This window comes from Mastigoproctus giganteus, chromosome 6, assembly GCF_048544385.1.
Source record: "Mastigoproctus giganteus isolate SK-2022 chromosome 6, ASM4854438v1, whole genome shotgun sequence".
NCBI lineage: Eukaryota > Metazoa > Arthropoda > Arachnida > Uropygi > Thelyphonidae > Mastigoproctus > Mastigoproctus giganteus.
Window position 1 is genome coordinate 174,666,703 of NC_143580.1, and position 15,550 is coordinate 174,682,252.

The 15,550-nt window shown below is 35.8% G+C and overlaps 1 protein-coding gene across 1 annotated transcript in view; it reads right to left on the reverse strand.

Moving 5' to 3' along the window:
- LOC150084763 (activator of 90 kDa heat shock protein ATPase homolog 1) overlaps positions 1-15,550 on the reverse strand; it is a 195,885-nt gene that overhangs the window by 65,523 nt on the left and 114,812 nt on the right. The window contains exon 5 of the mRNA XM_090375515.1: positions 8,427-8,547. Coding sequence (XP_090231641.1) covers positions 8,427-8,547 — 121 coding nt within the window. The remainder of the gene's footprint in view (positions 1-8,426; positions 8,548-15,550) is intronic.

Here is a 15,550-nt window from a genome sequence, read left to right on the forward strand (position 1 = left end):
TAGACAGCGGTTCAAGCCTTTGACTGCTAAATATGGTCGATCTGCCAACCTGCACTGGACCAGCAATTCTTGTCTTACCAATTTGATTGGATACTGTGATGCAGTAACAAAGAAACTGTATGCAAAAATTAATTTGGATGTCATATACTTGGATTTTAATAAAACTTTTGATACCGCTGCTCATAAAAAGACTGCTGTACAAACTAGAGTGTGGCATTAAAGGCATGTTACTGCTCTGGATAAAGGGATGGTTGAGCGGGAGAAGACAGAGGCGTGGTCATCAATTATCACTAAACTTCTTGGACTAATATTATTAGCAGAATCCCTCCAGTGTTCGGCCCATTGTTATTTTCTGTATTTATTAATGATACTGATGCAGGCATATCAGGCTTAATTATACAAAGGTTGGCAGGGTGTTTAATGACAGCAATCAGGGTATGCTATTAACAAGATCAGGTGCAGAGAAGGGCAATGAGACTGATAAAGGGAATGAAAGGGTGGCTTACCAAGAAAGGCTTCAGTTCTGTAAGTTGCAGGGTATGGATACTAGGCACCTGTGAGGTGATCCGATTTAGGTTTTTAAGGCTTTGAATGGATTGAGCAAGCTCAATGCTGACTAAGAATGCTCAATGGCATCTTTTTCTCTCACTCAGACTACCCACATGAGAGTGTACAAATTCGAACTGAGGAAACAAGGTTGCAGGATGGATGTGTGTAAGTTTGTCTTCAGTGGCTGATTGACTGTTGCAAGAAACTTCCATCAACAAAGTGGCTACAAAGAAACAGAAATGTTTTAAATCATTTATTCTTTGAAATATAAGAATTTCAATGTTTATCTCCTTCAAAGTACTCTCCTGCCAAGCCTATTCTGCACTCCAGTCACAATTTGTAGGATCTAAAGCAGTAGCAGAAGTTCTTGGAAGATACCATCTTTAATTGCTGTTGTTGTTGTGTTCTTCTGATCATCTGCTAAGTCCTCAAATTGTTTTCCTTTGAAGTGAATTTTAATTTGTGGGAACAGAAAAGTCACACAGTGACAGATCTTACAAATAAGGTGGGCACACCAATGTTGTGACCTTGTTTTCCTTTAACTCACTGCAACAGAGAAATGACATGGGAAAAAAAAAAAAAAAAAACACCATGTTTGTCCAGCCATAAGTTGGGCTGTGTCTTTCAAATAAATCTTCCTAAAAATTCAATGTAGATTGTCTGATTAACGTTCTGATTTGGTGGGACAAATTCATGATGCACAACAATCAAAGAAAATGACAAGCATGGACTTGATCTGTAATCAAGACAATCTTGCTTTCTTTAAATGGGGAGAAGAGGGAGTTTGCCACTGCATGCTTTGACGCTTGGTTTGTCACACTGAAAGACCCAGGATTCATCTCCTACTATCACTGAATCCAAAAAGTCAGGAGTTTCACAAATTTTTTCCAAATCTGCACAGCTAATTTCCACGCATTTCTGCTTTTGATCGTCTGTCAGGAAGTGCAGACCTTTCTCATGTGCACACCTTTCTCATGCCCAACTACTCTGTCAAAACTGTTCTGTTTCTTTCTCAACATGCAACTGTTCTGCAATTAGTTGAATGCTCATCTGACAGTCTTGGCATATGATCTCTAGAATTTTTTCAACATTCTCACCTGGTGTTGGAGGTCTTCCTGTCTTGTCATCATGGACATCTTCCCATCTCTCTCTCTCTCTCTGAACCATTTATGCCATTCATCCACATGTGGCTGACTCATGGTTTCATTTACCATACGCTTTTTCTGTAACCATTTCCAATGCTTCTACCAAATTTCACTAAGAATTTAATACGAATTCTTTACTCTAAATTATGACCACTCATTTTGCTGCTGAAGGGTTAAACACCGATCCATTTGTTGCCCAACATACAAGCGAGTACCTTAATCAACTAGTGAAAGGTGTTCTGCAAGAGTTTGAAATAAGGAGCATGTATTGTGCATTGTGATCGACAATTCCTCCAACATGTCAAGTACCACTGAGAAGTTAAATAAAGACCGAGAGAGAGAGAAAGAGAGAGAGAGAGAGAGAGAGAGAGAGAGAGAGAGAGAGAGAGAGAGAGAGAGAGAGAAAAAGGCGATTCAATAACAGATGATGAAAGTGAAAGAGATGAATCAAGTGGTGGGACTCCAGAATTAGAACCTGATGATGACGTAGAAGCAGAACTGGATTTTAAGTGACATCATGGATGAAATTTCAAACCTCTTAAGAGTCCAGTACATGCGTTGTGGTGTTCATACTTTACAGCTGGCAATTTGTGATGGCTTAGGAAATAAACATGCAACTGCTCTTGTAAATAAGGTGAGACAGGTTGTACTAGCTGATAGAAAGCCAAAAATAGAAGCAATAATTAAACGGCATGCTGGAAAAGTAGCAATTTTGGATCAAGCTACTATAGTGGGGTAGTACATATATGATGATGGACCACTTACTGGAACTGGTGGCATGGATGGGTACTGGGAAGCAGCTTTTCTGGTGATCACTGCTTCTTGGTAGCTAAATGAACACACACGCGCGCACGCACACGCACGCGCACACACACACACACACACACACACACACACAACCATGGCCGAGATGAACTAATGTTTAGAGGCTGCCTTACATAAGACACAACACATGTCCTTATTGATATGGCCAGCCAACCCTGAACTAACACTAACAGAAGTACTGTGGGACCAGGTGCAGAAACTTAAAACTTTCTTTACCAACCACACTACTACTACAAAGAAAATTCAAGGTGAAGACTTGACTCCTGGTCAGTTCCTAAATGGATGGAAGCCTCTGATTTACTGCCTCTCCAAGATATATGGTCCCATAGCTGAAGGTGTCATGACCTCCATAGAAGTTAAGGAAAAATCTTTATTGGGAAATGATGTAATATTAGCTAGCATTTATGTTGATCTCAAGTATAGATGTTTATTAACAGATGGACAACAAAGCAAAGCAAAGGAAGCTTTATGTGATATAGCACTCAGAATAAGAAATCCTCAAGAATGCCGCCCCAGGAGATGAAATACAAAGCAATCCACCATCATCATCATTAAAATTAATTCTGAAGATGAGTTTGATTTTGAAAAGATTATTGACAAACAGCATAGCTCGAAAAGCTGTCAACTGGAATTAGAAAAAGGCATATCACATGTTATTAGCACATTGACTAAATTCAAGTTAGAAGTATGTGTCCCTCACTAAAGATGAAAAAAATTGATCGTCAATCAAAGATGCCAGTTTCAGTAAAAGATGCAATATTAAAGTACCCTAAAATCATAAGAGATGTTGCACAACTGATGTTTGCATTGCCCCCCTACTCAAACCAGTGTAGAGCATTTATTTTCAGATCTAAAAATCATTAGATCAGATTTGAAAGCATCAATGAAAGAGGATTTGCTTGAGGAAATCTTGTTCCTAAGAACAAACTGCTATTCACAGTAGTGAGCTATAGTGGGCTCGCATGGGCTCATGAGAGCCCATTGCTATTTTTTATGAAAATTTGTGAGCCCATTGTTGAGATAATCATTTATTTTACAAATGAAATCCTGAATGCAATTATTGAGTATCCAGAGCCAAAACTACGGTGGGGAGAGGGGGATCCCATTCTCAGCATTTTAATGGCGCAATCAATCGGTTATGTATTTTAAAATTGCTTCATTTTTGATTTAATTACAGTGTGACCTCTGTTTAATGAACTTCTTTATAGCGAATTTTTTTTTGATTCCCCTTGGTAATTACATTTGAAATAGTTTATTATTATTATTATCAATTTCCGCTGAACGAATAAAATTTCATTTAACGAATGGGTTAGGAGAGAACTTTGTATGCATTGTTCTCACCTCTGGCCTTGAGGCAATTTAGGTAAATAGAAAGTGCAAATTAAGGGTGAAAGGGATTACTGTTTCACAATGTTAGAAAGGGATTATCGTTTCACAATGGTGTCCGTAAAACCTATGCCACAGAGTAGTAACGTATCTTCCTTCTCTGTGACATATGCAGTCACATACCGAGAAGTTGCGCTAGTCAATATGCGTTCCATAGCCAGTCAGAGGATTAAAAAGATTCTCAACAGTGATTATAGCCTCTTGTCAACCTGTGTTGTGGTTCCCCTTTACTCCGAAAAACGGACATATGTTTTTCGGAGAAGTGAGTGATCCATGCCTTCCAGTAAATTTCTCCGTCTATGTTTCAGTAGTTGAAGGTCACAGTAGCTGAATATCCGTGTGATTCCGACTTTTTGCACTGTATTCAAAGAACTAGTGAGAGTAGCAATGTAGGGGGGGGGGGGGAATTGAGGCAACTAAGATATTATATAAACTGGTAAGAAGATGAAATGTTGGCAGATTTTGAAACTTTGTCAAGCCTTTCACTGTGTAGAAAATGTTCTAAAATATAATGGCATACAAGTAATAATTAAAAAAAAACTATTACCAATCTCCAAAAAATTAGCACGAATTAAGAATGATTGCTAACGAACTTGATGTGGAAACTATAAAGATCGGTCATGTGTTCGGGCCACGATGCAGCTTGCGGACGGCAATTGTGGGTTGGAGGAATTATCCTGCTTTGTGCAAACATTTTGAATCAGAAGTTAAATATTCCGGATTATTAAATCGACTTTTAAATTTGGAATTTTTTAACCATTTAGCACTAATGATCGACATCCTGCAAGATCTCTCTTACCTTTCAGAAGCTTTACCGAGAAAAAAAAGGTAAAAGCAGATAAATTAATTATTCGAACTATCAATGCTATTGCTAATTTGAAAAATTCTGAAGGTAATTATGGAGCTAAATTTGAGAGCATATTGAAGTGGAAAGAATTTGAAGGAATCAAAATCGAAAGTAAAAAAATTACCTTGTGACAAGTTATTAAATGCATTGTTTTATCCTTAAAGGATAAGTTATTAATGCAACAGGGTGATTTTGAATGAAATAAAGAAAATAATGATACAATTGAAAGAAATTTTAAACATACGCTACCCGAAATCCTGGAATGTGAAAGAACTTTCGTCTCTATGGTAAGGCGGTGAAAACCGAATAAGAAATTTAAGTTTTCTGATAAAATATGAAATAAAAATTAATGATTTTAGAGATTTTTTCAAAGACAGTTTATCTTTAAAATAGAGTAAAATTCCCTTTTCAATTAAGAAAAGTCAGAAAACATCTTTAAAACCATTGCGATTAGCAGTACTGAAGCTGAGTTCAGCTTTCAAGCGTAATGAATAATATTGTGACAATTAAACATGTTGCAGATTATGAAGACCATACATCTAAATGGAAAACCATTGCTTCAATTTGATCCAGATCGCTACGTCAAATCATCACTCAGCTATTGAGCAAAGCAGAAGATCGACAACAAATATTAATAAAGAAGTATTATTATTATTATTATTAGCCATACAGTGCAAGGAAGGAAGCCTGAGACATGCTGCACCAGCCAAAAAAAAATCCCAAGTTACCCTGAGAGAGAGAGAGAGAGAGAGAGAGAAGAAAGGAATCACCAAGAAAGAGAAGAATGATGATATCCAGCTCAGGACCCTGGGTGTGCCAAGCCCATACTCACCAGATGTGAGCCCCTGGGGTTATTCTATATGGCAATTTTTAGAATAAATTTTTCTTAAATATTTGTGAAATAATTTTTTTTTTCATGTAATCTGATTTTTTGTTTACTTTTTCTAGAAAGTTTGTTTTTTATGTAATATTTGTTTTTATATTGTGGAATGTTTTGTGATAGTTTTATGTTATTTGTGATATTCGAAATATTTCATGTTATTTTTTTATTCATAATATTAAAATTTTATCATGAAAAAAATGTATCCATTATATTTCCCTAGTTTAAAAAAAAGACGAATAAAAAAAGTTGTGCGTGTGACGAGCACGCACAGTAGATGCGAAACATCCTTTGCATTTCTTTTAGGTATTTTGATTTGTATATATTGATTACAAAATAAGAGCTTTTTTATTGTAATATTTTATTGATCATTCACAGATTTTCATAATTTCTGGAAGACAAGATACAATGGATTTATGATAACTAAAGCAAGAGATATATACTTGCAAGTGCAACGTATCTAAATATCTTTGTAAAGCAGCACCGATTGATGTACCAATCTTGTAGTTGAAGTGACATATGCAGCTGTTAGGGGACCTAACAATGGAATGTAACGAAAATGCGAGACGAAAAAAGAAATTGTTGACAAATATTTGTATTGTTGCAATCAGACTTACTGTAGTAGTAACTTCGAGAAGCATGATTGTAACGTAATACTATACAAAAATTCTAAAAAGTTAGAACTCCAGACACTGTCTTATCCAGTTATCATCGTAAGGAGAAGCATGACGACCAGGTTTTTAAGTTTTTTTTTTTTTTTAGATAGATCTAGGAACGTTTTACACATTCACTTATAATCATGGTTAAGGGGGTAATTAACCGTATTGTCCACCCCCAAAATCCACTCCTGGTTTGAGATATCATACCGGTCACGAAAAATGCGTCACTTGCTCTAATCACACTACTGGTAGTGCGATCGTGGGAAGTGCCTCAAGTGGAAGCCGCAGATGACGTCACTTCCGTGACCGATCAAATTTACTTGGTAGAAAGTCCGAAAAACTGTGAGCCCATTGTTAAAATATTCACAGCTCACCACTGGCTATACATAATTAAAAATGCAAAAATTCAGTTTTTAAGTGAATTAAAGTTAATTTGCATGTTTTTATATGGCAAATATAAGTCAATTTATTTTCCTATAATGCAATAAGTTGTTTTCAATTCATAATTAATTCATTTTTGTTCCTTAAATTAAAGGTCAAATTAACTGTGTATTTTTAGCCTATAATGTAAAGATCATTCCAACAGGTGTTTTCATTTGTCAGTTGGGCATGATCATTGCTCACTTCAACAGTTCAAAACTAAATCAAGATTTTGATAAATTAAAGGAGCTGGAGCCGCAAAATTTTCTTCTGGCTCCGCAGCCCTGGTTATAATACACATCAGATATGAAATTTGCTGCACAATGTAAACAAGTAACTAGAAAGTGACTATAACATCCTGTCAATATACTTATAGAATCGTTGCACACAGGAGAAGATGTGTTTATTCCTCTGTATAAGAAAAGTCTACACAGAATACTGAATTCAAGTCTGGAATCTAAAAAGATCGCTTCTAAGTCTAAAAAGATTTAGGACAACGAGATTGGTGATCGGTGCTAACTGATGTCCATGTGAAGAACAGTTTAAAAGCTAAAGAGTGAAAACCTTGCCAACCAAATTGAAATCAGTAAAATGAAGGTATATAACCACACAAACCAGGGTACAGAAAAATAAAATCTCAAGGAGTAACAGAAAGCTGGATCTCATGAAGTTAACTTTTGGGAAAAGGCATCGATGATTGGAATAGATGCTTGTCAAAATGACACCAGGGCAGAAAGTTAGATTAGGTTCAAAGAAGAATTGGATGATCAGTTTTTTGCTAAGGGGGAAAGTATGAGTTAATGTCCCCCCTCCCCTTTTTTTCTTACATGGAGAAAGTATTTTCCTCCTTTGCATCAATTCAGCCATTCTAATATTAATAATGTGGGTGGCACTTATACAAAGATTTTACTCTGTAATGCTGTTTTCTCTGCATGTGAGATAATGAAGCAGAACAGAACTGTGATGTCGAGAGTTAACCAGCATGAAAAGAGTGTTTTTAGGAAAAGTTCTATGGTACTAGTAGATGTACACTTGGTACTACTTCTTCTACATGTGGTCTTAACAATATTTTGTGAAGGTTTTGGAACAAATAACTATAAAAATTTAGACTACCATATGCTGTTAAAAATTCACTTTTAACAGCTGGATTGTTTTCTCAAGCAATATGACAGGCAACTATTGTTATTTTTTGCAAACAGAATATGAAGCCATGCAAATGAGAAAAAAATTATTTTGAATTTTTAGTCACTTCAGTATTTTTTTGTTTTAATATTTCTCTACGATGAGAATATTTCATCAATGGATAAAAGTTTCTTTTAAATAAGACTTATTTCAAATTGCATAATATATGTCCACATGATGATACATCTTGCTTACATAAAAATCAAGTAATATGCATGATGCAAGCTATAACTTTTTGCTTGCCATTTGAATAAAGTCTTTTTTTCTTTTTCTTTTTTTTATTTTAAAGTAGCTTATTTTATAAATATTATAAAAAAGTTAATAAATTATCTTGTGTAATAAGAGCTCAATACATAGGAGTGTGAAAATACACCACCTGCAGATAACCAGAACAGAATGCTGACCATTTTTATATATATAAAAATCAGACATTCAGACCTTTTGTAACTATTCAAAACAATTTAAATTCCCGCAGAAGCAAAAAAAAAAAAAAAAAAAAAAAAAATCAGATTTTAAAAATACTTTAAAAATACCTTTTTTTAAGCACTTGATATAAACATGAAGCTGTTCTCTTATCTTCTCAGCTCCTTTGATCCTAATCATTTCTTTCAGTTGTTCAGCTTCAGGTCCTTCAGTATTTAATGCAATTATTACCTAAAATTAAACATACTAAGATATCAATACAAACTTTCTGTAAAACTGATTTTTCTTCGTTTTGTCTTTGCAAGAATTTTAATTTATTCAGCAAAAAAAAATCTGCATAGTAACAGGAAACAAGATTACTGTACATACCATAAAAAGTGACTCATATGGCCTTCACTCACTTTATTTGGTTATTTCTTTGAAAGAAGCATCAACTTAATATACAAGTTGCTTTTGCAAAAACTCCTACATTAAATAGAGTGGCAATTTTCTATACAAAACCACTAATCATTCCCTTATTACTTCAATTTTTCCCTTGAAATTATGACAATGTTTTTATAAATAAAAAAATAATTTCTTTAAATAATACAAAGAAAGAAAAACCTATACTGTACATATAAATATCACTCAAATGTTGGACTCTCTGCACAGCATACTTGTTTACAACAAATTGATACTACAATGTGTAGAAAATACATATACAGTGGGGCCTTGACTTACGATGACATCGACATCCGATATACCTTCCATGTGATCGTTTATTTTAAGGACCAATGATATTTGCAGGTACTGACAGCTTTCCGATATAGCTGGAACAATACATGGGGTGGAAATTTTCAGACGCGTGGCGCATCTCGTACAATTGTTCTCAACCAGTTAGCATCTTTTTTATTGTTCAACACATGGCGAGCGGAACATCACTCGTACGATTATTTCAGATCTATGACAATCTGAAACTTAAAGCGCCATCAACCAGCGGCAGTGCTGTGCACTTTGAAGACTTTAAAGCCAGCACAGGCTGGTTTGAGCGCTTCAAAAAAAGGGCAAATGTCAAAAGTGTTGAAAGGCATGGGGAGGCATCCAGTACTGATTAAAAAGCAGCTGAGACCTTTAAAGTTGAATTCCAAGAGTCTGTTGATCAGGAGGATTATCTTACCCACCAGTGTTTTAATGTTGATGAAACCAGCCTCTTCTGGAAGTGAATGCCCAGGAGAGCATACATCACTGAGGATGAGACTAGTATACTTGGGAATAAGCTTATGAAAGATTGGAACCCAAAAGGAGAGTGAGCCTATGCCTCTGATTTTATGCTGAAGCCTTTACTTGCATATCATGCTAATAGCCCCAGAGTATTTAAACAACAAAAGATTGACAAAGGCATGTTGGGAGCGTTTTGGCACAGTAACAAGAAGGCCTGGGTTACAGGATATGTCTTCAATGAATGGGAGCTTGAAGTTTTCTGTGCTTTAGTGAAGAGTTATCTTGCGAAAAATAAGCTTCCTGTGAAGGTACTGCTCCTGCTGGATAATGCACCAGGCTATGATCCCAACCTTGTTCAATCTCTTGAGGCAAATTTTTGCCACCCAACACCACTCTTCTTCAACCAGTGGACCAGCAAGTGATTGCAAACTTCAAGAAAACCTACACCACGAAAATGTTCACAAGTTTCTTTGCACTGACCTCTGATGAAAATGCTGTTACCCTCAGATTGTTGGAGGTTGAAGTTCAACATGCTGGATTGTGTGAGGCTGGTTTTAAGTTCTTGCAATGATGTTTCCACCAGGTGCTTAAATTCAGCCTTGAAAAACATCTGGCCTTTAATTATCCATAACGTTGTTGAAGGATTTGAAGATGATGGTGCTTTGACAAATGATATTGTCACTCTTGAAAAAATCAATGGGCCTGGAAGTTGGTGAAGAGAATGTGGAGGACATTATTGACACTCATGGGCGTGAGCTAACAACAGAGGAACTACAAGAGTTGGAGAAAATTACAGAGAGTGACACTGGAGAGGAAGAGGAAGAAAAAGACACCCAAAAAATTATCAGCTGAAGACTGTCATTTCTTGTTGTGAGTGTTTAAGAGAAGTAATATACACACCCCAACATTAAAAACACTGAACTTATGATGTGCAAAATGGAGCACACGAAGTCATTTCTTAATTCAGAAAGCTACAAAAAAGTCAAAAACAGTGCACTTTGGACAGTTTCTTTACCAGTAGTAACAAAAGACTGAAAAGCACCTGACACTTGATATAGAGTCCCACCACCACCACCACCCACACCACCACCACACCACACCACCATTGATTTCATCAGCTCTGCACTTCAAGTCGAAGGTAAATGCTAATTTATTTATTTTTTTTTTTTATTTTAAGATGTTTCATGACTATTTTTATCACTAATTTTGAACATGTAAGAAATACCTATTTTATGTGTTGTTGGGGAATGAATTACAGGAAATCAATGTATTATTGGTTTCAACTTAACAATATTTTCAACATACAATGGGTTTTGCAGAACTAGTTACCTCTGATGTTGGGGCCCACTGTATTCACTGCATTTAGCTAGTGATTAATACCTTCCTAGTAAGGATGCACCGATTAATCAGCCTACTCGGCTCCTTCGCTGATTAATCATTAATCGGTTTTATTAATCGGCCATTTCCTGCTAAATTTAAGCCAGTTAATCACTACCAAGAGATTCATCAGATAGCTTTGATACTCTGAAATGGCTTAAGTAAACATTTGCGGGAGTTTGGCTGCTGTTATAGCAAATTTATTTATTTTTGAACAATGTCTTATCAGAAGCTAATCCATCAAACAAATTTGAAAAAGTCATAGTAAAGCCTGGGGTATCTTGATCTTCAGTAGAACTGGTTGAAGCATATCCTGTTGAAATTTCATCAAAAGAATCCCCTCTTACCTCCATTTGATCTTGCTCCAGAGCTTCTAAAAGCCCTTCCTTTATTTTGTTTTTCATATCACTTCTTCAAAATTATCTTAAATCTAGGATCTATAAAAGTAGATAAACACAAAGATTTATTTTTCATCTAAGCGGAAAAGCTTTTCACAAGAGTCAAAATTGTAGGAATTATCATTAAAGTGGTAGATTCTCTTTAGCTAGTTTTATTAGTGATTTCTTAAAATGGACCTAGAAGTTGGACAGTTTTTTTCTACAAGACCCCACTGGTATGAACTTAAGGTTGGAATATTGTTATCCACAGTATATGTTGAAGAGCTTTTCACTGTTCTGTGTTTCTTTCCAGAATGTAATACGTTGAATTCCAACAAGTGGATACATCTTGAATTAATTTATGCTTCTTTAAATTTAGCTGCTCCTGTATTTCCACTGATTTGTTAACTGCTGAAGCAGAATGACTGAAGTATTTTATAATATTCCTATTAATAGTAACAAGTCCTTACAGCCTGCTGGGCAAACACGGAGTCATTTATTGAAAGTTGTAATGTATGTATGAAACATGATTGTGACTGTAAACCACTACCAGTGACACCAGCTACCATATTTGCTACAGAATCTTGCAATATGAGGAAGGCTTTGCTTTTTCAGATCCTATATCCTTCTAGCACATTGTTCAACTATTCACTGATCCATATCCCTGCACGAGAGCCTGAAAATGGAATTCTTAGTACAGCCCTGTGTTGTTCAAACTCATTTGAAAGCAAGTGGCCTGTAATACTCAGAAATAGAGAATTTTTTGTAGTAGCTGTCCAAATATCAGTGGTTAAAGAAATGTTGGTGGCTTTATCAAGGGATGTTTGAAGTTTTGTTTTTACCTTCTAAAACATATCTGGAATGATTTTATCAGTGAAATATTTTCTACTTGGAATAATGTAATTTGGGCAAATTTTTTTTAATAGCCTTTGGAATCCAATGTCATGTTAAGAATATGGTTGACTGTCAACAGCTACATAAATAATGAATCTCTTTAGCATTGTGTTCATTAATATCCCAAAGCTTTTTCTTTGTTAATACTGCTTCTATAGTAGTTTGCACTTTAGCAGTAATTTCGATGGTGCTGCTACTTCCTGAACATTCAGCATATGTCCTTTTCAACTTATCTGATGCTTCTGTTTCTTTTGACATTTCTTCTGAATGGAACATTTTAAATAATTCATCATATTTCTGGTTATAAATGTTTTGGCTGTTTTACCACCCCTTGATATGGTGGTATCATATAAATTACATATACAAACAGTTTTGTCCTTTGGATTTATCATAAAATACTTCCATGCAATACTTGGTGCCATAAGGCCTTTTTTGTAATAAGGATAGGTGGACTAGAACCAGATTATGTCTGCCGGGAGCTAATGATGTCACCAACAGACTGCCAGATTTTAAAGGGGGTAAAGAGAACATTATTATTCATGTGGGAACTAATGATATTAAGCATACAGGATCTGATGATTTGTTAAACAAATATAGGACCATGCTGAAGAAATGCCATGAGTTAGGTCACAATATCTATGCATCCACAACTCTGTCCAGGCTAAATAGGAGCGATTATATGCTGAAAGCCTTGTGGATTAATTCAACACTTGGACTCTGCAAGGCTTTTGGGGGGAAATTTCTATCAGCTTGGCCCGCACTTGTAGGTAGAAGAAATCTCTTTTGTAGAGACGGGATACATTTAAACAAAGGTGGTGCAAGAGTTTCTACCAGTATTCTTGAGGATACCTTAAAAATTCAGGGAAACTGCTAGTTTGGGGTGACAAGGATAGTATAGATATGCTTTTATCTGATAATATTGGTCAAAGTAACACACACCTCAAGAGTTGTGTTCTTGCTTATTACTGCAACAGAACAGAGGTCAGTAAGAGGTTCTGAGAGCAGAAGCGTTTCAAATGAGCAGGTAGCTAATGCTAGAGAAGCTAGCTTAAATAACTTTAAAGGCTGTGTCAGGGTGGTTAAATATACAAGAACACTAAGTCTTAGTTGTTTATACAGTAATGTCAGAAGTGTCATCAATAAAATGAGTGAATTCAAACTGCTGGCTAGAACAAGTAAAGCTGACATAATAGGGTTTAAGGAAACATGGTGCCACACGGAGATAGGGGAGGATGAGTTTCAGTATGGTATGTATAATGTATTTAGGAAGGATAGGGAGGTTAGAAGAGGTGGAGGGATCATGCTTCATATCAAAAGCATGCCTAAGTACGATGAAAGCTTTCCCAGATTCAGACGTTTCACATGCTAATATAGAATCTGTATGGTGTGAGATTGTTGAAAGCAAAGGTATAATGAGAGTGTGAGTAATCTACAGGCCAGATGATTGTGAAGATTATGATGAGAGCCTCTACATGCAAATGAAATGGGCAAGTAAGCATGAATATCTTGTTATAGGTGATTTTAATTTGCCTCTAATTGATTGGAGCAAATGGGAAGGAAACTCCACATAGGGGGACTAAATTTTTAAATCAACTAGATGATTGCTATTTGTATCATGTCAAGGAAAGTACTAGAGAAAAGAATACTCTATACCTCATCATCACCCACGAACCAGATGACATAATAGGGCTGACAGTACAGGAACCAGTAGCTGGAAATGATCATGGAGCAGTAGTTAAAGGCAAAGGAATGGGTTATAATTTCAGAAAACAAAATTATGACAGCTTAAGGTGATACATGGCCTCTAACTAGGTAGACATCTCAGAGAGAGAGAGAGAGAGAGCGAGCAAATACAAATGAATTAGGGTATACCTTGAAAACAATCACAGAAGCCTTGAATGCTTACATACCATTAAAAAAATACTCCAAAAGGAGGATTCCAAGTTGGATGAAAATTGAAGCTGCTAGGTTACTTGAGTAGAAAAAACTGCATGAAAAAGTTAGAGCAATAAAAAATACTGAAGCCTATAACAGCTACAAATTGATCTGTAATAGAACAACAGAAAAGGTTAGGCTGGCATAGGCAGATTATGAGAAATCGCTGGCAAAGAGGATAAGGAATTCTTCACATATATAAATGCAAAGAGGACAAACCAGATTGGTCCCTTATATAATAGACGTGAGATAGTATTAGAAAGCTCAGCCAAAGTTGCAGATGAACTCAATTATTTTGCATCAATATTTACAGAAGAAAATCCTTTTGTGTCAATGAGAAATTATGGGAGTGAAGTTGTAAAGTGTAATTTGCGATGTTGAAATTTCACATGTTTACTTGCAGCCTCCCTATAACATTAAGGGAGGCTGCAAGTAAGTGCATTGAACCATTGAGGCTAATTATGAGAGCATCACTGGACTGTGGAGTGATTCCGTTGGATTGAAAAAGCCAATGTATCTACAATACAGAAGGGCAATTTAAGAGTGAAGTAGGAAATTAGTCGGGCAAGTTTCCCATAATTGGTTGTGGTTTTTGTGTTGGCTTTCATTCCAAGATTTCCAGCTTCTCCCTCGAAAACAACTTTTTAAAGTCCCAAAGTTTGACAAAAATAACCATCAATATGTATTCTAACACCATTATTAATTCTGCAAATAACAAAATATCACTTCAATTTACCAATAAAGCCATTAAAAATCATTGGTGTTGAGTAGAATTGTCGAAGTCCCCAGTGCTGCCAAACGTCCAGAACAGTAGAAAGAGTTAAGTAGGGAAAAAAAAATTTTTTTTCATTCAAGAGTTGCAACTCTTCTTAACAGGTTCAAGTGAGATGGGCAGACTATCCGAAGTAGGGGTTATGTGACTGGCATTTAACTGTCTGTGTGTATCAGGGAAGTGACTCTGAGATGCAAAAAAATGCCTGCTGGAAGGTGGTCTAAAAGAACTAGTTACAGATACTTATAAAACTAGTTACACATATATAACTAATTCTGTAATTGAACACTGTTAGACATGAACCATTGTAATATTCCATATATTATTATTATTTAGTTGATATTTGACTATATGTACTGTACTGTAATTAAGCAATAGGTGACTTTTTCAGTGAGCTGCTGACTATTAAGGTGGGAAAGCATTGTAATGACTAATCGGCTGATTAACAGAAGCCGATTAATCAGTAATTGGTCAATTTCTTTATCGGTGCAACTCCCTAGCATGAATTACAAGTGCTAAGAAGTTATGCAACAGTTTTAGGTTACCAAAGAAACTAAGGTTTTCTAACAAGGAGCAGGGCCCACATCTCCTTTGCTACACTTGTGGGAAACTAGCAAGGATACAGTATACATTTGAGAAAGTGATCTAATGATGCTACCTAGGCTATATCTCATCTAGT